Genomic DNA, 26172 nt, shown 5'->3' on the forward strand with positions numbered 1-26172 from the left:
ATAAAATTAATAATTAATGTAATTTTAACAGTTTTTACGAAATAATAATTTGGACATGGCTAAAATAAGCTTGAGTTAACTATTTACAAATATAAGTGGGCTTGGGCAAAATTCGAGGCTAATATTTCAGGCAATGCGGAGTTTGGGCTAACATAAAATGTGTAAATATCGTACATAGGTTTGATTAAAACCTAACCTAACCCATGAACACCTCTACCTATCCGAATACGTCTCATCTTCGTTTTATTTTATTGTTCATCTTAATGGTGTGTTGCCAAAATGTAATTGCAAGTAGGGTTGAGTAAGAAAACCGAAAAATCAAAAACCAACTCGAATCAAGGTATTTGGATAGTTTATGGAATGCAATATTAGAAATCACAGTTGTGCAAAAACGAACTGAATTATATTTTTATTTAATATATAATTAATTTTATTTTTATGATATTAAAATAAATATTTTATATTTAAAATAATAAAATAATTTAAAAGTTCTTGAAAATTTATTATTTTTAAAAATATAAATGAAAAAAACTTTAAAATTTTGTCAAATAATATTCTAAATTTATAAAACAAAGCCAATTTTATCAAAATAAATCTAGAAATTCAAAACAAAAAATTAAAATGAAAAACAATCAAGAGCCGAACCAAATTATCATGAATGATAAAAAAATTTCCGAAAAACTCGACCAAACCAAACTAATATCCCTCCTAGTTTCAAGCATTGAGGTTACAACCTCTTGTGATTATAAAGAATTTTAATTCACTAAAGCTATTTGACGAGCATAGCATAATTACATATCAATAATTTGGTCATCGGGTTATTTACTCTTGTAATTCCTCCAATCTCAATCTCTCTCTTAAGATTTGAAAAGTATAATTGGAATGCTCTAATTACACTCAATTCAATAAAATTTTATAATTATAATAATTATCAAAATATGTCTCATATGTATAATTACATATAATTATACCAATTATTTTCAACTTATAAAGCAAATTAAGCAACTTCTAGCTAAATCGTGGGAGGTGAAAATTATACATACACTCAGAGAAGGTAACAGAGTTGCGGATAGCCTCGCTAAATTGACAGTTCATCGGCGGCCTGGAACTTATAATTTTGATTGTCTGCCACTTGCTCTTCTTCGTTTTGTTACTGTAAATGTTAATTAATAGCCGAAAGGGTTCATAAAATCAAAAGATAATAAATGATAAATTTAAGAGTAAAAGTATCATGGAGATCTTTGTATTAAAAGTGGAATTATATTTGCCCCTTCTACTAAAAAATAAGTAAATTAGTCCCTATACATTAGATTAAAGAGCAAATTGGTCATTCTGTTAAAAACTTTATCCATTTCTACTAGGAATGGCAATAGAATGGGGCGGATATTGCTAAATCCACTACTGCTCACAATTGGCATGTTCAAGCCCCACTCCATTATAGATGTATAAATTTGAAAACTACTACTACCTCTATAGATTTTGGATCCATCCATTCTTGTCCCAACCCGTTCTGCTTGTATCTTATTTTTGCTACTTATCTTTAATATTTTTAAATTTTCAAAATCAAGTAAAATATTTAAATATAATTCTTTAAAAAACATATTTCAATATTAAATATATGATTTTTTCTATATTATGTTATTACACTTTTACCTTTTTAATCGTTTATATATATAGAAGGATACCATGATAATTTTATATAGTAGAGCGGGTCAGGGCGGGACAAGTAATTACTGTGATCACTCCATACCCACTATCTAAAAGAAGAAATTCATTCTGCCCGCATCCACTTTTTAAACAAAAAAATATATTACATTTAAAGTGGATCAACTCAGAATCCACCATACTATTCGGGTTTTGGCATCCTAATTTCTAATATTAAAAATTGGTCATATATATTGGCATCGAAATAAGGTACAGTTTCATCAAGCATGCTAGTTTTTAAAAGGGGCAATGGATTAAATTTTTAACATAAATGACTAGTTTACTCTTTTATCTAACATATAGAGACTAATATATTTATTTTTTAAGTAAAGGAGAAAATACAATTTAATTTCTAGTAAAAAAACTCTATAATACTTTTAAATCCAAATATTCAAAAATAATAAATGATAAATTTGAATAATCCGAGCTTAGAAGATAATCATAACCCAAAATTTATCCTAAACCCTAAAATTATTCAAACCCAAAATTAATCTTATCCAAATGAATTCAACCTTAAGTTTTAGGCCTTACCCTGGTTAATGAACTCTGCAACTTGTTTCAGCATAGCCACAGCATTTGGGCAGTTGGGTTTGTTTAAATGGAACACATGGTCGTCTCCTTGAGCCTCTATCATCTCCACTTCACCACCCCACTCACTGTTCTTCAACTTCTCGCAATAGTACCAGCCCCTGTGTCTCATTACATCCTTTTCTGCAACACAAACCAGTACCCTTTTACATCCCAAGAACCTCCCAAAGCTTTGATCATCAATGGGGTTTATCCATGGATCATCGGATCCGCTTGTTGTAGGATACGCCAATCGCCAAATCCCATCCATTTTTGCCCTTATAGCTGGTTTCTTAACCTCATCGCCAACCGGTTCTTTGCCCCAAAAAAATGGATGGGTTAAAATGATACCGACGAGATTCATACCGTCGAGCTTTTCATTGGTGATTTTAACGGCGAGATGATGGGATATGTTGGCACCGGCGCTATCCCCTGAGAGATAAACGTTTTCGAAGTCAACGTAGTGGTTCAACCACTGTTCAGGACCGGTTCCGACGTAATGGGAAGCGACCCATTTAAGGGCGGTCCATGAATCGTCGTACGCGGCGGGGAGTGGGTGCTCGGGGGATCTCCGGTAATTGACTGAAACAGCGACGATTTTCGCTTCGGCGACTAAGGCGTTTAAGTAATTGTGATACGTAGGAGAGAAGGCGCTTTCTATGCAGAAGCCTCCACCGTGGAAGTAGACGAGGAGAGGGAGTTTCTGGGCGGAGGTGACGACGGTTCCGGGGACGTAAATCCTTACGGATTGGGCGATTTCTTGGGAGTAAAGGAGGTCTTTGGATTCAACGTTGGTTTTGGGGTCGAGGCCTGGAGGGACGTTTTCGGTGCCTGAAAGCCTTTTGATGCGACCGTCCTTGTATAAGCGAAAAAAAGGAACGCCGTCTATGAGTATCTCCGATGCGGCGGATTCCATGGCGGTGGAAAAGAAACAAAGAAGATACGAAAGGCAAAGCACAAAGATTACAAAGATGGCGGAATATATAATAAAAGGAAAAATGATGAACGTAGATAACAAAGATGGTGAATAGATTATAGTGCATTGTAATGAGCTAGTGGCACTCTCTTAAGAGCCAATGTTGCGTCAACCACGGTTTAGGTATTAATCTGGGGAGTAGTTTTAAATCGGTTTATTCGAGAATTGATATCGGAAAATTGACTGGATAAAAGATTGTTGAAATCGAATTGTCTTATTAGTTTTGAATTTTTAATAATTTTTTAATTGAATTAATCGAATCAATAAATTAGTGTCCGATTAATTTAATATAAGTCGAATTTAGAATACATTGTTAAGAACTAGACTAGTCGGTTGGACCGAATGAATCAATTTTTTTTAAATTGAGATAATATATTTTTTTGCCCTGAATTTAGCAACTAGATCTATTTTGGTATATGTGCTTTTTTATTCACTTTGATACATGAACTTGATGCCTACATTCGTTTTGATTACTAACTTGAAAATTATTAAAATTTGATAATGTGGTACTTAAAGTGTCACATATAGTGTTTTAATAATTGGACAGGTCTACTGATTCATGATTTAATTGATTTGATTGGTTCAATTGTTAGACCAATAATAATTAAAAATTCATATATTTTTTAAAAAAATTATTAAATTGGTTTGACCTATTCAACTATTGGTTTTTTGTCTTGATTTTCGATTTTTACTTGTTCAAGCAATTTCTAATTTAATCAATTCAACTCCTTTGTTTGGGTTAGCATATCAGTCAATTCTTGACCCAATTGGTCCGACCATCCAATCCAGTAATGTTTCAAGAACACTGGTCACATTATCAAATCTTAACGAAATCTTAATTCATGGACCAAAATAAATTTAATTGCCAAGTTCAGATACCAAAATGAAAAAAATATATATATATGTACCAAAATAAATCTAGTTGCCTAGTTCAAAGATAAAAATAAAATAAAAAATAAAAAACATATTATCCCTTTTAGTTTATAATTTTTTAAAAGAATTATTCAATTGAATCGAACAAATTGATTCAATCTATCAACCAAAATCAATAATTTAACAGGCTCAATCATCAGTTCAGTTTTGAAGATGTTGGGCCTAATCATTGATGCTGTTGTATTATTTAAAATTATAAAAATAAATTTATTAAATTTTATTTTGAACAAGAGCTTAAATAAAAAATAACCTTAAATTATAATATTTTTATCATTTAAATATTTATTTATTTTATTAAAAGTAGTACTTAAACTTACTTTCCCGTTAAAAAATTCTTAATGACGAATTGCAATATGTTAAATAGGATAAAGATCAATCGGATCAAAAATTAATTGATATAACATGAAGAGACATAAAAATTAGTTGATTCATAAATTGTACAAACTTGTTGAACTAAATTAAAAATAAGTTGAAAACAATTTTTAATTTTTAATTTTTATAATTTATTTAAAACATTGCATTTTGCTCATCAATAAACATTACATTTGTAATAAGACAAGGATGGCATAGATGAGAATTTATATTTATTACAGAAAAGATAAATGCAGCAAACAATGAGGAAAAGATAAAAACAAATGAATTATGTTGAGATTAAAATATTTATTTTAAAATAAATGTCAATTTTAAAAAGAAAATTTTAAAACATAGCCTCAATAAAATTATAACTAATGAGAATTGACTTTGGATAAAAGGACAAGCTGATAGATTACAACCAACTAAAAATTATTGATATTAAAATATTGGTTATTTGTCGTTTTAGCTCAATTAGTATGAGTATTGTTATCAACGTAGAAAAATGTGGGTTCGAGTGCACTAAAACAAATTATCCTCCTATTTATGGGTTGGGAGGGGTTATGGATGGTTCTAGGCATTATTTTAAAAAGAGTAGATATGATCATATTGTTAAAAATAAAATATTGGTTATTTTTCTTTCTTTTTTTATTTATGTAAAATTTTGAGTTAATTATTTAATTACATACTTGTAATAAATTTTTTTAACATTAAAATTATTGTAGGTTCTTATCATATTTTGTTCTTTTTGATACAATGTAAAGGCGAATCTAGGGAGCTGGCAAGGGGCCCAACCCGCCTTAAAATGGAAAATTTTTCATTTAGGTCTTTAGAATTTTAAAATTTTAAATTAGTAAAGGTAAAATTGCACTTTGCCCCTAAAAATGATAAAATTTTAATTTAATCCTTTAAAATTATAAAATATAAGCTATTCAAATGGTGAAATTACATTTTACTATCGTAAAAATTACAATTTAATTTTGGCCCCCCTAAAAAAATTTCCTGACTTTGCCCCTAATTCAATGCCTAAATCTACCCATAGTTCCTCCCTAACACTTAAATTTGTTATTATAATAATTAAAGAAAGGTTATGTCATTTTTGGTTAATAATTTAACGGATGAGTAATTAAAATATCAAATGTGGGTAATATTAATGATTAAAATATATATATATTTTTACAAATTTAAGTGACTAAAATAGAAATACACTAACAGTTAAATAACTATTAGTGTAATTTACCCTATCATAATCACTATATATATATAAGAAATGCCCGTCAAAACTAGGGGCAGAAAATAGCCATTACACAAACAATATGACTAATAGAAGTTCACTTCAAAAACATGACTAATAGAAATCATATTTATAGCATAAAATTTTAAAAATAATAAATTCAACAATTACCCTTTAGTTAATATTAAAATTTTAAATTTCAAAAATTAATAATTAAAATGAGTAAATGAGAGCCAATGTGATAATAATAGAAAAAATCAATTCAATCGATTTTTTAATTTACTTCAACTAATTTCATGTGATTTTGCTCAAAAATTGATTCATATATCAAACGATTCCCGATTCAACTTTAACAACCATGAAATTAATAGCTAGAATTCTTTATGTATAAGGTCAATTTTAGGTTGAGCTCTTGTACGATATCATACATTGTTGAGGGATTTTTGATTATTTCAATAAAACTCTTCAAAGTATTGTTTGCTCGAAATTGATAAATATTTCAAGATATCTGGTGTTATCCTTAGTTGAGATTTTATCTCTCAACTCTAACAAGAGCACAAGTGCTTGAAGCTACTTAAAGAGACCACAAGCCCAATAAAAAACATCTCATCACGATAGATCGTGCGTGACACACGGTCACTTAACAAGGAAATGTGAATATTTGTGCCTAATAAAATTAATTATGGGCACATGACACCCACCCTGTTGAACCCGTAGTCTCTTTAAACAACCTTTGGCACTTAAGCTATTGTCAATATCATCAAGAGATAAAACCTCAATAAAAAATAATCCCCAACATGTTAAGAATCTACCAACTCTAAGTAAACAACAACTCAAAAACTTATTTAAAAAGGAGTCATGAAAATATCTTTCAACATACATATTTATAAAAAAGGATATCAACCCATCAACTGTAATCCAAACTTAAAATAAAATACTCTAAACAATTCAAACCCCAAATAACTATAAAATCAAAATTAACAAAATTCAAAAATAATTCAAACCCAAAACAACTTTAAAATTTTAAAATCCAAATTCACCATCACCAAACCAGAATCGAATTGCTGGGTATTGTTCATATTATCATCCAAAACACAATTCAACACTAAAAATCAATGGTTCATAGAACACTAAATTACTATCTCAATTATACTTTTTTACAGCTACTTTTAAGCCTTACCCTGGTTCATGAACTCTGCAACTTTTTTCACCTTAGCCACAGCATTTGAGCAACAGGGTTTGCTTAAATGGAACACATGGACTTCTCCTTCAGCCTCCATCACCTCCACTTCACCATCCCACCCACTGTTCTTCAACTTCTCGCAGTAGTACCAGCCCCTGTATTTCAGTATATCCTTTTCAGCAACACAAATCAGTACCCTTTTGCACCCTAAGAAACTCCCAAAGCTTTGATCATCAATGAGGTTGATCAATGGATCATCGGACCCACTCGTTGTAGGAGAGGCCAATCGCCAGATCCCTTCGATTTTCGCCCTTACGGCTGGGTTCTTAACCTCATCGCCAACCGGTTCGTTGCCCCAAAAAAATGGGTGGGTTAAAATGATACCGACGAGATTCATACCGTCGAGCTTCTCCTTGCTGGTTTTAACGGCAATGTGGTGGGCTATGTTGGCACCGGCGCTATCCCCCGAGAGATAAACGTTTTCGAAGTCGACGTAGCGGTTCAACCACTGTTCGGGACCGTTTCCGTCGTAATGGGAAGCGACCCATTTAAGGGCAGTCCATGAATCGTCGTAAGCGGCAGGGATAGGGTGTTCGGGGGCTCTTCGGTAATCGACGGAAACGGCGACGATTTTAGCTTCGGCGACTAAGGCGTTTAAGTAATTTTGATACGTAGGAGAGAAGGCGGTTTCTATGCAGAAGCCTCCGCCGTGGAAGTAGACTAGGAGAGGGAGTTTCTGGGCGGAGGTCACGACGGTTCCGGGGACGTAAATCCTAACGGATTGGGCGGTTTCTTGGGAGTAAACGACGTCTTTGGATTCAACGTTGGTTTTGGGGTCGAGGCCTGGTGGAACAGTTTGAGTGCCTAAAAGCCTCTCGATGCGACCGTCCTGGTATACCCGAAGCAACGGGGCGGCGTCGATGCGGATTTCCGATGCGGTCGGTTCCATGGCGGTGAAAAAAGAAAGAAAGAAGATAAGGGAAGCAAGCACGAAGATGGAGTTTGTTACTTGCAGGATGATATAGTGGTTAATGGCTCTACTTGGATTACCATATAAGACAATTTAGATATTATTAAAAAGGTTTAATATACAATTTGGTACCTATGTTTGGCTCTAATGTTCAATTTAGTACCTTATTTTTTTCTCAATTTGGTCTTGAGTTTGGCTTCAATGTCTAATTTGATACTCTGACCAAACCGCATCATGTGGACCCATGAATATTTGATACAATAATCTAATAAAAAAATGTACTTAATTGAGAAAAAAAAACACTAGCATCAAATTGAACATTTGAAGCCAAATTTAGGTGCTTAATTGTGACAAAAAGAAACTCGTGTCAAATTAAAAAAAAATCAAGTACCAATTTAAACATTGAAGTCAAATTCAAGTGTTAAATTGAGATAAAAAAAATGTTAGATATCACATTGAACATTGAGATCAAACTTAGATATCAAATGTTATATTAACCCATTAAAAAAGCTTAAAATATTAGGATACATTGATTAAATATATTATGATTTTTTCCCAAAATTTAGAGTAGATTTGATTAAAGTTTATTTATATTATTATTAGGTAATTATTAATTTTCATCATATTAACCCTAAAACTCGAATTAAATATTAAAATGTTAAAATCATTATCAAAAGGCATAATGACAAATTTAGACTTTGATGTTTAAATTTTTATCAATTTAACCTTTTATTCTTTTTTCGAGCTAAATTTAGTCCTCAACTTTTTTAAAATGTTGAATTTAATTATCAAACTTTCAATAATAGTCAAATTGTTGTTATTTTAATAGAAATATTGATTGTCTCATACAAGTTATAGATATAATTTCTATTTTAATATAGAATTTAATCTTTCTATTTTATAATGTTATAAATAAGTTTAAATTTAATATAATGTTAAAATATATTGCACTGTTAATGAGAGAACTTGAGTTTGAACTTTAAAGATAGACATTATTAGAAGGATAACTATAGACTCTAAAATAATTAGTCTTTACTGTAAAATAAACATAAAGGATACATTAATTACACATATACAAAATAAAATTTAAATTTATAACATCGTTGATTATTATCATTAAAATGATGATGTGAATTTTTTAAAAAAGTACTTTTAATCATCCAACTGACATAAATAATTATTATATATAATTGAACATACTTAATTCAATATTCACATAAAAAATTTACTTAATTATTTTAACAACATATAACTTTAGTTAAAAGGGTCTCCTTGTAAATTTCATATGGCCATAGATCATTTACTCCATGAGTATTTCTTATAGAAAATATAGCATATATATATATATATATATTTAAAAAAAAACCCAACAATTATATATATTTGAAGGCTTAGGCCTTTTGAAGGTGGATTTATTTTAATGCTGTGCATTTAATTTTTTTTATCTCACATTATAATTTTTGTATAATTATCGTTATTTTTACATTAATAATAAGAAAACACACCGTTGATCTATAACAACCCTTAGTTTATCACATGCATGATTATGAAGAGACCCAACACATGATCTCACCAACAGCTTGTTTAAACATGTCTTCGACTTGGAATGTCTCTACCGACTGTTTAGAAGCTTCATTTGCCTGTTTATTTCACCCAACATATACAACTGTTTGTATCAAAATCCAACCCTATTTATAAGCCAGCAATACCATAAAAAAGGGGTTAATTTCACTAATGTCATCAAATTACGATTTAGATTTTTAATTTGATCTCAAGTTTTGAAATATTTTGATTGAGTCATTAAATTATTGGTATTGTAGCAATCAAATTAGTCCATGATTTTAGTCATTAGCTTGTTTGTTAAATGTGGAATCAAATATGATGTGGATCATATTCAAAAAACATATGCAGGGGAAAGGCTTGCCCCTTAAATGGAAAATTATGCTTTTTATTCTCAGAAAATTTATAAAAGTTTAAGTAAATAAATGGTAAAATTATTGTTTGTCCCCAAATAATAAATTTGATTTAGTCCTAAAAACTATAAAGATATGTGTCAATACAACGGTGAAATTGCATTTTAGCTCATATAAAAATATATAATTTAATTTCTCCCCCCAATTTTTTTTAGTTTCGTCCCTACACATACGTGGATAAAATTATAAACACGTGTATACCAATTTTATGGACAACTTGAATCTGACTTATTAAAACATAGAAGATAAATAATCCTCTAAAATTTTATTGACATTATCTTTCTTCTTTAACATTTCAGATCCAAATTATCTATGCGATAGGTAAAAATATGTTTACAATTTCATCCACTTACTTTAAATATGCTTCACGTTATATTCCAACTATTTATAACTCTTAAATTGATGACCAGGCTAATCGGTGTAATACTAATGTTATTTTGAGGACTCAATCAGACCAAACTTGGAATCTAAACCATAATTTGAAGGCATTAGGGCAATTAATCCTAATTTTGAAATCTTTAAATGATATGAATAAGTAGCTAAGAAAATTATCAAGTAAAAACATAGAAAACTTACACAGGCTTGAATCATGAACATGCTGTGCTTACAAAACGAAGAAACCTGAGCAGACACCACCTCCATTTTATGCTTCTTCAAGATATAGTAAATAGTGGCCAAAAGGCCTGGTTTTTTGGGTGAACACACGGTTTTTTGTGCTTCATTACCGCACACATTCAACACAAGGTTGGAAGATGTCCATGTCTCAAATGTTACAGGTCTGGATTGGGTCGACATTGAAAAGGAACTTGAAATTTTGGTTGCATTGTTGTTATTGGCTAAGTCAGTTGACGAAGAAGATACTTGATCAGCCAAGAATGCCTCCCTGCTTGAATATTCCAAAGTTTGGTTTTGAGTGTTCATCGCTAATGAGGGGTGGTAACCAACATTAATGGCTCCTTGGATTGATCTCTCTAGCTTTTTTTTTTCTAGATTTTGGAGGGTTTGTTGTAGGGTTTTAATATAGTTTACTGCTTCATCAACTATGGTAGATTTGTCGGCCTGCACAGGATACAAGATTAAGTTAGAATATATATTTGATATTATTCCATCACAATTCACACACCCATACACACTCACACTACTAAACTACTAGCTTGTGGATCAATCATATCTTCGGAATAGTTTGGACACCCTTAATCAATAAGTCCACAATCTTCGGAATGGGGTGAACACCCAATATTGTGAAGTTCATATGTTCTTTTGACTTCCTATGGATCCTATTAAATTTGGAGTTGAATTGAATTGGATCTCATTTCAGGAGCAAGTTCTTTCAACTAGTTCTTTCTATTTATCATTTATAATGTTGAAAACTAGATTTTATTTAATGAATATCGAATTTCTTGCTACTCAATTCAACATGTGTAATCAAGATGCTAGCTTCTTGAATTATAACATGTAGACCCATTTAATATTAACAACAAAACAAACATAAAAATATCCTACATTTTCCATAACTAGAATGACTAAAAGTTGGATAAATATTCAATTCAACGATGGATAGAGTGAAAAACACTAATAAACAAACACATAAGGTTTCTCATTATTAATATATTACAAGATACATTAATATCCTCACTCATACTTGTTGAGACCCCAAAAATTTTTAAAGTTCAGAATTAATTTAGGTATGTAAATCATTGACTCTCTAAATCTAAAATATCATTCACAGTTATATAAATATAAATATAAATATAAATATAAATATAATACCTTGGGAGGAAGGTGAGGGAGCAAAGCATGAAGATTAGAGAACATGTTCCTCATCTTCTTCCTACGTTCTCTTTCTGTCCATATATGCATGTCATGTTCATCATCTGATTCACTCCCTTTCTTCTTCTTCTTGGTCTCTGCTTGTGAATTATCTTCTTGTTGTTGGTTATTGTTATGGGTTGCAGATTTATCTTCACTGCCAAGACCAGGTGAATTATTGTTGTTGTCTGAAATGGATAAAGGCCGTGACTGGTGGTTTTTTTCCCACAACAAGAAGCTTTCATGGCGGCCTTCTTCAGACATGATGATAGCTAAGTAGGTTGAAAGAGAAAGGGGAATTAAGGGAAGACGTGATGATGATGAAGATAAAGAGAGGAGGCGTTTAAAAGGTGGCAAACAAAGGACGAATACACTGTTTTGATGAGTCCAAAATACAATCATAAGGCAATGCCGTTACTATATATGAATCAAAACAAAACGTATATATATAGGCATACAGATTATTATCACCAACTTGGATTTAATGGTAAAACAGTTTATATTTTTCAACTTTGTGTGGATTGAGTGTTAGCTCGATTGACACCAGTATTGTTGCTAGTGTTGGAGAACATGAATTCAAGTGCGTTAAAGCGCGTTGTCATCCTATGTAAGGGTTTAGGAGGGACTATGACTAATTCTAAACATTCTATTAAATATATATAACTTTATCCCCGAATTTGTCTATTTGTACCTAGTTAGTCGCTAAACTTGTATCCTGTCAACACTTTCTTTGTATAAATAAATATATCAACTATATAATATTAGGCTTGGGGATGGAGGTAATACGATTTGAACTCATGCCTATAGTCCCTCATCAACTCAATCAACAAGTCTCTATTGATATTTAAAAGGATTTGGGCCAAGGTTTTCAGGATTAGGTTAATGGTTGATCAGTTACATCATCAGTTTTTTATTTGATTAAATAAATTATTAAAATATATATTAAAAAATATAAAAAAATCCAGTTCAATCAATTCATGAATTAGTTATTTTAATCCCTTATTTCAAATCGGTGTCTCGATTGGTTCTTAATACAACTAGCCAGTCTAATCCAATTTTAAAAACAGGGTTTGAAAAAATCTAAAAATAAATTTAGATAAAAAAAAATTAGGGTTGTTTTAAATAGAGACCAGGTTCGAGCTCCAACAGCTTAGCTCAATTCATTTTCTGATTTTTCAATATAAATTTTATTTCTATAAATTATGTAAATCATATCATATAAAAATAAAATTTATAATGATTTGTAAATATTAAAAATATCTGTTTGTGTTTAATATTTTAATAAAAAATATAGAATAATTAAATATTAAATTAAAAATATTTTGATTTAAAAATAAAAATTAATATGAATATTGTTTAAAATAGACTTGAGTTAGTCAATTATAGAGACTCATATTTCAAGTCAAATCAAATTTATACAAATATAAAGTACACTAATATCATCTATAATCTTACCTCGAACCAGATCCGACCTATCCAAAAAATTCTAAAAAAATATAGAGTTTAGAAAGCCAATGCAATTACTTGATGGGTAATGAAGGATGAAATTGGGGGCAATCAATTTTGGGTTTGGGTTGAAAGGCAACAATCTCATTATAAGTTCTAATCATATTTGTTTTTTTTTTGCACAATACTTAGAATTATTCATAGCCCCTCCCAATCCATAAATATGAGGATAATGCACTTCAACGCACTCAAATCCACGTCCTCTTGCATTGACAATAATGTTCATGCTAATCGAGTTAATACTTAATCAGCTATATTTTTTTTATTTATGTATAATTAAAAATTTTATATAAAATGTAGAATCAAATTTTTATTTTTGTGTATGTTGTAAATTGTGTGGAAAGGCATGTTGCCTTATTGTAATTTTGACAACCATGTTTGCTAACATGCTCAAATGTGAACTAAAAGCTTAAAATTATAGCCGAAAGTTATTGAAAATTAAAATTTACCACAATTGTTTAATTATGAGTTAAATTTTAAATTGATTTAAATTTTAAAATAAATGTTGTAATTGAATCTTTAAATTTACATATTGTTTTAATTATTTTTTTTGTTAGTTTTGAGGTAAAATGTTAATTTGAATCCGACGTGTTTAATATATGTATCAATTTATACGTGTTTAAGAAATGAATCATGTCATTAGGGGCAAAGTGAAGAATATTTTTGAATGGTGCGAAATTAAATTGTAATTTTTACAATAGTAAAATGTAATTTCACTATTTTGATAGTCTATATCTTTATAATTTTTAAATGATTAAATCAAATTTTTATTATTTTTAAGGGGTAAAGTGCAATTTTACCTTTATTAATTTAAAATTTTAAAATGTCTAAATGAAAAGTTTTTCATTTTAGGGAAGGCCGAGAACCCTGCCAAACTAGGGGTGTGCAAATTTCAGGTAAAATCGAATTAATTCGGTTAACCGACCAGATTAACCGAAAAAGTTCGGTTCTAAATTTTTTAAAAAAAATTTGGTTCGGTTAACGGGTAAGGGTTTAAAAGGATCAGTTAATTCGGTTAATGATAGTTGGAGTCAGTTAACCGATTGAACACCGCTACTACCAGCCCTCCAATTACGCCCTTGCATGCCATATCTAAATTAACATTTAACACTAAAACTAACAATTAAACTTTTTGAATGATATTTTAGACTTTTAAAACATATTCACAATTTAAAATTTGAGGAATCAGTTTATCTAATTTAATTTATTAAAAGTCTTCATATTTTTGAAAATTAAGAAATTAATTTAATTAGATAATACAGCTAAATATTTCTCGTTAAATTGTTAACCTAAAAACAATAGTTTAATAATTTACACCCAAAAATTAACCAAAATAAATCATGCTAAAATCTCTTTAACCCAATAAGTCTTTTTTTTTAATTTGTTTTCCGACTATTTGTATTTTTTTATTACTTACAGCCAATTTTAACCACAAATATTTAGGAATAATTAATTAAATGAGTAAAGATTTTTTTTAATTGAGAAATATGTTATAAGAAAAAGTATAATTGACTTTTGTCAATTAGGCTTAATTTAGTGGGGAATTGAAAGGGGTTGGTAGGGGCTTGGGCGCTTGGCCCTCCCTAAGATAGATTTTTTTTTAATGTTTAGACTGTTTTTATAATTTGTAAAATTTTAAATTAATAATAATAAAATTATATTTTAATTTTCTTAAAAATAATAAAAATTAACTTAATTTTTTAAAATTATAAAATATAAACTATTAAAATAATAATTTTATATTTTTACTATCATAAAAATATATAATTTAATTTTAACTTCAAAATTTTTAGCTAACCCTCGTTTAGAGGTTTGGTAAGATTATAAAACTTATATTTAAGAATATTCATTGCATTGAGTCATTGACCCTAATCATCAAGCCATGTTGACTCATTGAGTCATTGTCCTACTATTTTTGACCCATGCAGCCAGCCCTAATGGTGTGCTATGAATAGGGTCCCAATCCCAAATCCCATTTTATAATACAAAATTTTGGTACTTCACCAACCCCACCCCCAACCCAAAACCGGGTTGGCAGCCGGTCCATCCACCCAAAACACCGGTCGAACCGGGATTTTCAACTTCTATATACCACCCCCACCCCCCCCTCCCCACAATCCCCATTACATTTCCACACACAGCTTACCACCATTCAAAGGCAATAAGTAATTTTTTTGAAAGATTCATAGCAATGGCAACCAATACACAAAAGCAACAATCTCAAGCTGCTAGACACCAAGAAGTTGGCCACAAAAGCCTTTTACAAACTGATGATCTTTACCAAGTAAATCAATGCCATCCTTTCAAGATTGAAACTTGTTTGATTGCGTTGAAATTTTTTGAAAAAATTGCATTCTTGATCATTTTCTGACATGGGTTTTTGATTTTGTGCAGTATATACTTGAAACCAGTGTGTATCCTAGGGAGCCTCAACCTATGAAAGAGCTCAGAGAGTTGACTGCCAAGCACCCATGGTTGGTTTTTATTTCTTCATTTAGATTTTCCAATTAATTGTCATTTATGGTTTGGGATTTTTAATTTGATTTTGATGGTGAAATGTAAAATAGGAACTTGATGACAACATCAGCTGATGAAGGCCAGTTCTTGAACATGTTGCTTAAGTTGATCAATGCCAAGAACACCATGGAAATTGGGGTTTACACTGGCTATTCTCTTTTAGCCACTGCCCTTGCTCTCCCTCATGATGGAAAGGTATAAATGATAACTATTTTCAATTTTAATATTTGTGAGGATTTGACATTTTAATATTATAATATCATAATGATATATGTTATTATATAGATAAAAACAGGATAATTTGTTGAATGCATGGACTAATTTAAACTATAAAAAAAGTTTAGAGACTAAGTAAGAAAAATTATCCTACCCTTATGTCTATACTTTTTTTGTCCGCTTTGGTACTATCAAAATTAGATGACACTTTAAGATTATGTTAGGTTATCAAATTTTTATATTCGTTAAGTTCAACGATCAAAATGGATTTAATTGTCAAATTTAAATACTAAATAACAAAAAAAAATTAATTAGGGTTTTCAATGCTTTTTGCAGATCTTGGCCATGGATATTAATAGAAAAAACTATGAGTTGGGTCTACCTGTTATCCAAAAAGCTGGTGTTGCACACAAAATCGAGTTCAAAGAAGGCCCTGCAATGCCGGTTCTTGATGAACTACTCCAAGATGTAATTTTTTTTGTTCAACAACCCCATCAATTTGGTTCTTTAGATTTTGTTTAATAGAGTGAATTTATATTAATGGTTTCTGTGATTGAAAATTCCAAAAATTTGCAGGAAAAGAATCATGGGTCGTATGATTTTATCTTTGTGGATGCTGATAAAGACAATTACTTGAACTACCACAAGAGGTTGATCGAACTGGTCAAAGTGGGTGGCTTGATCGGCTACGACAACACGCTGTGGAATGGGTCGGTGGTGGCGCCGGCGGATGCTCCTCTCCGGAAGTACGTCAGGTATTATAGAGACTTTGTTATGGAACTCAACAAGGCTCTTGCTGTTGACCCCAGGATTGAGATCTGTATGCTTCCTGTCGGCGATGGAATCACCCTCTGCCGTCGGCTCAAATGAACCGCCGCTGTTTCCACCGAAGTTTGATCACGACGTTAGTGTCTTTTCTGCATACTGTATTGATAATATTCAATGTGATCCCACCTGGCCACCACCACCCTATGTATTGGCTGATTGGAGGATGCCATATTTTTATATGTTAATTTGGTATTTTTAAACATTCCAAATTATAATCAATTCAATGGAAATTTTAAGATATATATATATATATATATATTTTTAAGTTGCAATTAAATCATAAAATTTATTATAATTAATTAATTATAATAATTAATCTTTTTCACTTATAGGAGTAAATTATTGCCAATATTCTTATATCAAATTAAAATGATTTAATATATTTATATTAAATTTGTTCATAGGACGGGCCATTGGTCTGAAAAGTGAGAAAGTCTGGACAAAAATATATATTCGAAAAATAGGTTTTGGCAAAAAATAAGACTCTTTTAAAAAATAGGTCTAATCTTGAGTAAGGTCTTTTTGTCCAGGCTCGATTCAGCCTAAAATTTACCAAAAATTAAAAAAATTATTGTTTTACTATTATTTTCTCACTGTTTTACTGTTATCTCACTATTATGTTACTACTATTTTATTGTTACTGTTTAGATTTTATATAACCCTTGTTTTATTATTAATTTTGCTACTATTTTAAAAACATTTGTTTGTTAAGTTGCACATATCTTGGTGTTATTTAAGTATAAATAATTTTTTAACTTATTTTAATTTGTTGAGAAACATTTATTTTAATATTTTTAGTATTTTTGATGTTTTATTTTATATATAAATAAAATAAATTTTAAATACTGAGTCGAGTCTGGGTTTAGCATCTACAATTCGAATCAGACTTAGACAAAAATTTAAACCTGTTTTTCAAATCGACTCGAAACTATAAAACGAACCTAAAATTTTATTAAAACCCGACTCAACTCAATTATGAATAATTAATTTATATCGTTCATGTACCAAAAATAGAAGAAAAAAAGATGCATATTTACACTATAATGAGTGGTATCTTATGGTAGTAAGATATAAACACCCAATCGAGTTTTAAGAATTTCCCAACACTTAAAATCAAACAAAATTTCATAAATGTTAGTATGCCACAATCAAAAGCACCGAATGAATGACAAAACAACACCATGAAACACAATTTCCATCGTTACACAAATACAATTAAAATTGATAAATTACACATAAGATTATTAAATTATTTATAAATTTATTTTTAAATGTTTAATTTTAAAATTTATAAATTAATTAGTGAATTATTTGAATGTTTTTATTTAAATTATTAGATTATGAAATTTTTTTAAGTCCAATAAGTTTGAACAATAATTCGTTAATCAGTATTGTGGAATAACATCAATCAACGAGTAAATAAATATATCTCATAGCCAAATTGATCTAATAATCAATATGGAAAATCAAAGAAGAAAGTTATTTGAATTTTGGTTAATGAATTTGTGACGTTTAAAATTATTTTATAAAAAAAAATTAAACTATAGAAGAGAAAGAGAAATTTGCCCTTTTAATTGATGCCAGAGTTGAGAATAAAGAATGCTGTACATTAACAATTTTAACTAATTTAAATAAAAAATTTCGATTAGTTTAGTGTTTATATATTGTAATATTTTAAAGTTGAAGGACTAAAATGTAAATATAACCAGCTTTCCAGTTTCACGGCAGGAAAAACTTGTCATCATGCATCAATTAGGGGACGGTTATCATTCCGTTCACGTTAAAAATGCAACATCAATGTTGAAAGAGAACTTTGTTTGTATTACAAATAACCGATACAAAGCAAACGGCGAGAAAGTACAGTTCCGGTCACTGTCATTTTGAATAATTCAAATACCCCTTTTTTTATACTGTAATGACTTCTCGGGGCACTTTTTCCGACGAACCGTTGAGCCCTGCCGGTCGACTTTTTATTGATCCAAAAACAGACGTGGTCATCCATTGCATAGCCGTTAGCAAAAACCCCATTGACTTAGACGTAGCAAAGACGGCTCTAAAGTCATCGGTGATGGTCCAACACCCTAGATTTTGTAGCCTGTTGGTTCGTGACGAAAACGGGTTCGAGCATTGGCGAAGAACCGAGCTCGACATCGACCGGCATTTCATCGTCATCAACAACCGGCTCAATAAATCGGGTAAGTTCGTCGGAGAAAACGAAACCCAAGGTTTCGACGATGATGATGGTGATGGTGATGGTGAAGGGGCGGTGAATCAGTACGTAGCGGATTTATCGGTGAGCAGTCCGTTGAGTATGGACAAGCCTTTGTGGGAACTACACCTTTTAAAGGCGCACAATTGTGTCGTTTTCAGGATTCATCATGCTTTAGGGGATGGGTTTTCGTTAATGTCCATGTTGATGGCCGGAAGCGGGAAGGTAGATGTTCCCGCGGCGGTTCCTCCCATTAAGACTGAGGGAATTAAGAGCGGGAAAAGAAGGGACTGGTTCTGGTTGTTAAGTCTTCTCTGGGGGGTTTTTAAGATGGTCCGTTACACTTTGGTGTTTGTGCTGGAGTTTGTGGTGAGGAGCTTGTTTGTGTGCGACAGGAAAACAGTGATATCAGGCGGCGACGGCATCGAATTCTGGCCGAGGAAATTGGCCACCGCTAAGTTCTTGCTTGAAGACATGAAGGAGGTCAAAAGGGCTATTCCAAATACAGTAAGTAACCAGAATACGAATATCTGTTCCATAGCTATCGGTACCTGTAATGCCACCAGTTCGGTTTTGATTAAACAGATTATATATTTTTAAAAATTTTAATTAGAACTTTTTACTATCCGATTCTTGATCCAATCAATTTAAACTAAAATTTACCTTTTTGTATTTAAAGTTCATGTATAAATATTGAAATTTCTTACTGACCTAATGCAAATTTGCAGACCATTAATGATGTTCTGCTTGCAATGGTGTCATCTGGACTATCAAGATACTTAGAGCACAGAACACCAAACGGTAATCTTACTTCAGAAACATTAATCGAACCAGGCAATAATTTAGAACTAATTTTCGACCAAAAAACAAACCAGAACTGATTTGATTCCAATTTTTGTTGTTAGCCTTGCATGAGGGCCTTCGTTTGACCGGGGTAGCCATGGTTAATGTAAGAGCAAATCCAAGATTGCAGGTCAGTTTCAGCTTTCCAGATTTCAACAATAGGGCCGAGCTCAAGCTATTAATCGAACTTATACTCAGTAATACTTAAATGAAATTTTGATACATTTTTTATTATGCAATATATATTTTTAGAAGTTAACTATGAAAAAGCACAATGAACAAACTTAAATCAAGCTCAAGTTCGAGCATAAATCAATACACAAACTTTAATCTAGCTTGAAAACCTCGATAGCTTGAGCTTAAAAATTGATGTTTGAATCAAACTCATGTTCGGCCCTGCTCAAATAATAGGTAAAACACCATTGATGTTAGAAATTGGCGTTTTGAGACCTTAAAATGGCTTGCGGAAGGTGAACTACTGATTTTCTCTTTGTCAGGAACTATCAAAAGTAATGGAAAAGAATTCAAAAGCAAGATGGGGAAACAAATTTGGTGCAACTTTGATACCAGTTTTCCATCACAAAGGTGGCAATAATCCTTTACAGTATTTGAAGAGAGCAAAAGTGATGAATGATAAGAAGAAACACTCCATGGAGGCCTATTTCACATACAAAATCAGGGATCTTGTAATGACCCTGCTAGGACCAAAGGTTCAGCAAAAGAAACAAGCAGATAATGAAAATATCATACAACAGTTGATTTGGAGATACTAGATACCCTACTGACTGCATTGTTATCTTTGGTTTTTGCAGTATGTTTGTTTGCTTTACTACAAACTCCTTTGCAATACAACCTTCACTATCTCAAACTTCGTTGGCCCTCTAAAGCATATCACACTTGCAGGCCACCCGGTTTCTAACATTAAGTTCAATACATCTAGCCTACCACAGGTAGGTATATCTAATACTCATGTTCAATACGTATATATACACAAGCACATGACACTTTAAATGCACGACACTCACAAGTTTTAATGTTGCTTAATACAGGCAATCTCAATGCACATGTTGAGTTATGCTGGTAGAGTTGAAATGCAACTTCTAGTAGCTAAAGATATCATCCCTGACCCAGAGTTTCTAGCTAAGTGCTTTCAAGATGCCTTACTTGAAATGAAAATGGCAGCAATTGCAACCAATAAAGCATAGAAAAACCTCAAATCAAACAGCACAAGAAAAACGATCACATTTACGATTTATCACATGAATCTGAGGAATCCCTTTTACCTTATTCTGTTTTTACTGTTCTTTAAGCTCTTAAGACCATGCATATTTTTTAGTCTGACTCTAAGTCCTAGGACTTTTGAGTTCCGACTACTGCATCAGTATCAGGACTCATTGACTTCATCAAATGTTAATTTATTTGGTGGCTGTACGAGGATTATTCTAAAAGTAATTTCATGATGAAATTATCAACTTCAGCCCTTAAAATGCAACTTGATCTAAAGCTAAAGCTTCAGGTTTATAGCACATGACTCAACCCCATTCATACACATCTATTTAAGGCCATCTCCTTCAACAAAGTACCTTTTCTATACTCAGGGAGGTCTTTAAAGTTTCTTATCATATTATGGTCATAGCACAAGACAAATCACAAAACTAAAGGAATATCTAAACCATAAATTTGAACTAATCATCAAAATAAAACTATAGGTATATATAGCAAGAAGAAGAAATATATTTGTCTACCAAGACTCAAAAGCACAGACAAACATTTACATACCAAATTGTATATATAAGCTAACATAGGGTCTACAATACATCTCAAAGCTATTAGCATTGAGCCCCAAAAAATCATTGAATGGCAGCCAGATAATAAAACTTGAAAAAACAAGATTAAATATAAAAAGGCAATAACAGTCTTAAACATTTATCTATAAATTTAAGCAACCAAAACAAACATCCAAAAATTCAGAAACTCAGTCGCAGCTAATTTAAATCCATATAATAAAACCTTAATTCAAAACAAGCATAACCATATCATTTCACTAAGAACAACATCAAAACGAACCATGACAGTTCTTCAACGGTAACTCTTCTGGAACCTTGCCCTGGCACCTCTTCCACCAAACTTCTTAGGCTCGCACCTCCTGGGATCAGCGACCAGCAAAGTCCTATCGTACCCGACCAAAATATCCTTAATCTCCTTCTTGCTCTGCTCATCAACGAACTTCTGGTAAAAAGCGACAAGGGCTTTAGCGATGCTTTGACGGATAGCGTAGATCTGAGAAGTGTGACCTCCACCTTTGACTCGGATCCTCATGTCAACGCCGGCGAAACGCTGACGGCCGAGGAGAAGGATTGGCTCGACGGCCTTAAAACGGAGGATCTCGGGCTCGACAAGCTCAATGGGACAACCATTGATCTTGATCAAACCACGGCCCCTCTTGCAGTGCGTTACGGCTACCGCCGTCTTCTTCCGGCCGAAGCATTGAACCGACTCGATTGCTTTCTCCGCCATATTTGGTTCCGTTTATGGTTTTCGAAGAAACAATCGACTCTTACCTTAAAGCAAAAACCCTAGCGAAGCAAAAATGCGCGGCGTTAAGAGGATTATATATAAAAAGGCTGCGTTAGGACATTAGGGTTTTTGAAAGCGTTAAACGGTGCGTTTTGGAAGTTTGAGATCACTTTCATTTTGGAAGTTAGGACATTAGGAATACTAACTAAACTTCGGGTTATTTCTTAAAATTCTAAAGGGGTTGGAATAAAGGTTCCGATAAGTTGACCCATGAATTGGTATGAATCGATTGAAACGATAGTTAAATAAAGTTAAAATTTGGTTGTGAATTAATGAACCCAAATTTCTCCATTTTTAAATATTTTTTAATAATTTATTCAATTAAATCGAACAACGATCACCGATTTGATTCTGAAAACCTTTAACCAACTTTTACAATGTTTACAAAAATTAAAGCTTTATGACAAAATAAATTATGATATAAGAAATTAAAAATTATTACGAAATAAATACACAAAATGTCAAATTTTACTTTAAATGAATTATGATTCTATGAATGTGCAAATCATGTATATAATATAAAAGAAAATACGAAAGTATATATGAAAAGTTTGAGTTTTTGATAATTCTTTAAGTTCCAAAATACTTCTTTGTTTTAGTTATATTTAAAGCCGATCTCGTTTTCTAAATTTAGTTTTTAATATTATTTTCTTGCCATTAATAATAATAATATTTTTGTTGTTTAAACATCATGTATTAAATTATAATAAAATTTAAAACTAAAATCTCAACACAAATCTCAAAATAATATAATTGCATGCAACAATCATATATATTATATATATTATATAAAAGAAGGTACGAGAGTATATACGAAAACATTAAGTTTAGGATAGTTTTCCGAGTTTCAAAATATTTTCTTAATTATTAGCATATAATTATTAGACCCGTTATTGACTTAATTTAATTACATTATATAACATTTTATTTTATTTTATTTTATTTTATTTTATTTTAATCACATTATATAATAATTAATCTAATTACTATATTATACACCTCACTATTAACATCATATAATAATTTAATTTAAATTAATTTAGGAATTATAACATTTATTTTTATCAAATTCATCGGGTTGGACAATAAATAGAAAAAAAAGTAATCTTATATCAATATACAACGAACACTTTATTTACAAAGTTTGTATAATAAACTAATAAAAAATTGAGCTATATTAGTATGATTTTCGACTCACACTTCGGGTTTGGTTAATTTTTTTGGATTAATTAGTTCAAATTTTAAGGCTATATTGTGCTTTAAGCTTCTATGCTCTCTATACATTTGGAATTTAGTATTTGTATTTGTATTTTTAAAAATTTAGTTTCCTTATTTTTCTAATTTAAAATTTTAAGTTCAGTTATTAACAAATTTAAAATTTTGCTATTAAATTTATTGGCATGACATTCTAAAATTTAAAAAGCACTCACTCGTCAACCAAGTGATGAAAAATTGACATTGTAATAAACTTGAATTTAACAAATAATTCTAATAATGCTAACAATTTTTAAAATTCACGTTAACATTTTAATTAAAATAAAATATTTAAGTTAATTAATAGCATTATGAATGTTAAGGTATCAAGTTATAACAGAAATCAAAATATAAAAATTAAATCTCAATTTTGTATATAATATAAAGACTGAATTGAAAACTAATCATTTTACACGAAATAGAATAATTAAAATTAAAATTTAACCATTATTATTAAGAAAAAATAAAACAAGAACACTTGTCTTCTACTTATAGTAGTATAGATAACATAAAATTTAATTTAATTATAAATGTTAATATAGAAAATATTTATAAAAGATGTCCATTTCATTAAAATTTTTAGGTTGGTGTACTATTTTTGTTTCATTTGCAATGTTTTGAATGTTGGTTTTTTTATTATATATATATAGAGTTTAATTATGACCCAAAATAAGATACGATACACCTATGATTGTTTTCGAGGTTGGTGAATCTGAAAAATTATGTTTGAATTGGATTGGCGAGTTAGATTGAACTAGTGATTGAATTGAGATTTTTTTTATATTTTTAATCTTTAATAATTTTTAAACATTCACGTTAAACCCTCCAAGTTATGTTGATTTTTTTTTACTGTGCCCCCAATCTTAATGCCAAGATCTATTATTGATTATGATGGTTTTTGTAATATTAGACTCTGAAACAAAGAGTAGAATAATTGGCATATGAGACTTGACCTTTTGTACATAACTAATATGACGGATCTATTGAGCTCTTAACAAAGGTTTATTGGTTAATCGGAATTTATTATTGGGTTAATTTGACAATAGCAAGGTCATGATGTTTTTCTTGATGGTTGATTAAGGTAATGAATATTTTATTTGTTTTTTAACTTTCCCATGGTAAATAATAATATTCGTGCAATAATCTATGGTGTTTTATGTGTGGTTTGTATGATTTAATATATATTCTATTATTTAAATTTTTAACTGAATTGGTGTCATAAGTCAATCGTGCACTAATTCGCTTAAGGAAATTACAAAAATATTTTCGTATTTAAAATAAGTTATATTATTTTAGAGTACTTTAGACATTTATTATTATTTTTACACATTTCAATATTATTATATACATTTTATTACTTCCATTAATTGCATACATCTATATTTATTATATATAAAGTGTTTGATTGAGTCGGTGTCACGAGAAATTATTAAAATATCCTTACTTTGAAGGGTAATTAATATTATTTTAAGAGTATTTTCATGTTTTCATACTTTTATGCAACATTCAAATAAAACAATTAAAAATATTATTAAAAATCTAATACAAAACCAATAAATTCATATAAAAAAACATTCGTCTCCACTAATAGTCATTTGTTAATATATATTTATAAATATATTTTTAACACTGAATATGTTTGTACACCCACATTGTGGGTGTGATAAAATCTAGAATAAATAATGTCATTGATTGAGATTGTGCGACAAAGTAACGTACATATTTAATGTGTTATTATTAATTAATTTCAAATAATACATATTTTTTTGTGAATTACAAGAAAAGGCCCTAATGGCAACGCGACTCAAACTCATGTCACACATGGGGCAGTAAACACTCTAACCATTAGACAAATACACGGATTCAATTTCAAACAATACATTTCATTACTTATTATATGTTATTATAATATCGTTTAATATCGTCCGACACTCATTAAGTATATATTATTATTAGTTTCAATTTTTATTATTTTATTATATATTTTTAAACCTAAATCTGTATTTTTTGGGGTGAAAAAGTAGAATAAATAAACTAATTACATAAACTAGACCAACCCCCTCTAACGGGAGTTCTAAAAAAAAAGCGTAAATCATTAATTTTATGTTGGATCAATTTGATCAAATGATCCGCTCTTCGATTTTCTTCTCTAGAACTCCATTGTTTGAACCGCAGCAACATCTAATAAATTATTCCGATCAAAGTAGAATTAGACTCTTCAAAAGACTTTTCCTAAATGACTATAACCACTTCAATACAATCAAATTGAATTAGCATAACCCCGCTCAATTACAAGAGATCGTCTTTCCAGAATACCCCAATTCCCCAAATATTTATTTTAAATACATGATTTCGGTGCTGATGGGCGCCTTTAATTTCGTCAAAGACAGTTCACGTGGTAGATAACTGTGCCTATCAATGCTTTTAATTGAAAGCTGAAAAAAACCCCAACACGGCAATTCAATCAGCCATTTTGCTTTGACTTTATTGCAAATTCACCTTTTCACTATACTTTAATTTTC

General features: G+C 30.5%; 6 protein-coding genes across 7 annotated transcripts; 2 read left to right on the top strand and 4 right to left on the bottom strand.

Moving 5' to 3' along the window:
- Window positions 1–901: 901 nt before the first annotated feature.
- LOC108475712 (probable carboxylesterase 7) lies at window positions 902–3430 on the bottom strand. Of its 2 annotated transcripts, none has more exons than XM_053026157.1 (2): window positions 2236–3430; window positions 902–1137 (listed from the first exon to the last, which is right to left on the bottom strand). In XM_053026157.1, exons 1-2 carry the CDS (start codon window positions 3185–3187, stop codon window positions 1079–1081), a joined length of 1011 nt encoding a protein of 336 aa, XP_052882117.1. In that variant the 5' UTR covers window positions 3188–3430; the 3' UTR covers window positions 902–1078. The 2 variants fall into 2 exon arrangements, with proteins under 2 accessions (XP_052882117.1, XP_017633184.1); XM_017777695.2 differs by having other exon boundaries at window positions 902–1153.
- A 3349-nt stretch (window positions 3431–6779) lies between these two features.
- Window positions 6780–7998, bottom strand: LOC108474661 (probable carboxylesterase 12). Its single transcript, XM_017776654.2, has one exon. The coding sequence runs from the start codon at window positions 7895–7897 to the stop codon at window positions 6935–6937; it is 963 nt and encodes a 320-aa protein (XP_017632143.1). The 5' UTR covers window positions 7898–7998; the 3' UTR covers window positions 6780–6934.
- Window positions 7999–9462: 1464 nt separating this feature from the next.
- LOC108475818 (transcription factor bHLH95-like) lies at window positions 9463–12110 on the bottom strand. The gene is made up of 3 exons (XM_017777793.2): window positions 11662–12110; window positions 10468–10950; window positions 9463–9558 (listed from the first exon to the last, which is right to left on the bottom strand). Exons 1-3 carry the CDS (start codon window positions 12100–12102, stop codon window positions 9463–9465), a joined length of 1020 nt encoding a protein of 339 aa, XP_017633282.2. The 5' UTR covers window positions 12103–12110.
- Window positions 12111–15324: 3214 nt separating this feature from the next.
- Window positions 15325–17007, top strand: LOC108475534 (caffeoyl-CoA O-methyltransferase 2-like). Its single transcript, XM_017777504.2, has 5 exons — window positions 15325–15490; window positions 15601–15680; window positions 15774–15918; window positions 16276–16407; window positions 16516–17007. Exons 1-5 carry the CDS (start codon window positions 15398–15400, stop codon window positions 16807–16809), a joined length of 744 nt encoding a protein of 247 aa, XP_017632993.1. The 5' UTR covers window positions 15325–15397; the 3' UTR covers window positions 16810–17007.
- Window positions 17008–18496: 1489 nt separating this feature from the next.
- LOC108476385 (wax ester synthase/diacylglycerol acyltransferase 11-like) lies at window positions 18497–21306 on the top strand. The gene is made up of 6 exons (XM_017778596.2): window positions 18497–19483; window positions 19705–19777; window positions 19882–19949; window positions 20317–20529; window positions 20632–20769; window positions 20869–21306. The coding sequence occupies exons 1-6, from the start codon at window positions 18683–18685 to the stop codon at window positions 21022–21024; spliced, it is 1449 nt and encodes a 482-aa protein (XP_017634085.1). The 5' UTR covers window positions 18497–18682; the 3' UTR covers window positions 21025–21306.
- A 385-nt stretch (window positions 21307–21691) lies between these two features.
- LOC108476387 (40S ribosomal protein S16) lies at window positions 21692–22598 on the bottom strand. Its single transcript, XM_017778597.2, has one exon. The coding sequence runs from the start codon at window positions 22334–22336 to the stop codon at window positions 21899–21901; it is 438 nt and encodes a 145-aa protein (XP_017634086.1). The 5' UTR covers window positions 22337–22598; the 3' UTR covers window positions 21692–21898.
- Between the last annotated feature and the right edge of the window lie 3574 nt (window positions 22599–26172).

This window comes from Gossypium arboreum, chromosome 3 (assembly GCF_025698485.1).
Source record: "Gossypium arboreum isolate Shixiya-1 chromosome 3, ASM2569848v2, whole genome shotgun sequence".
NCBI lineage: Eukaryota > Viridiplantae > Streptophyta > Magnoliopsida > Malvales > Malvaceae > Gossypium > Gossypium arboreum.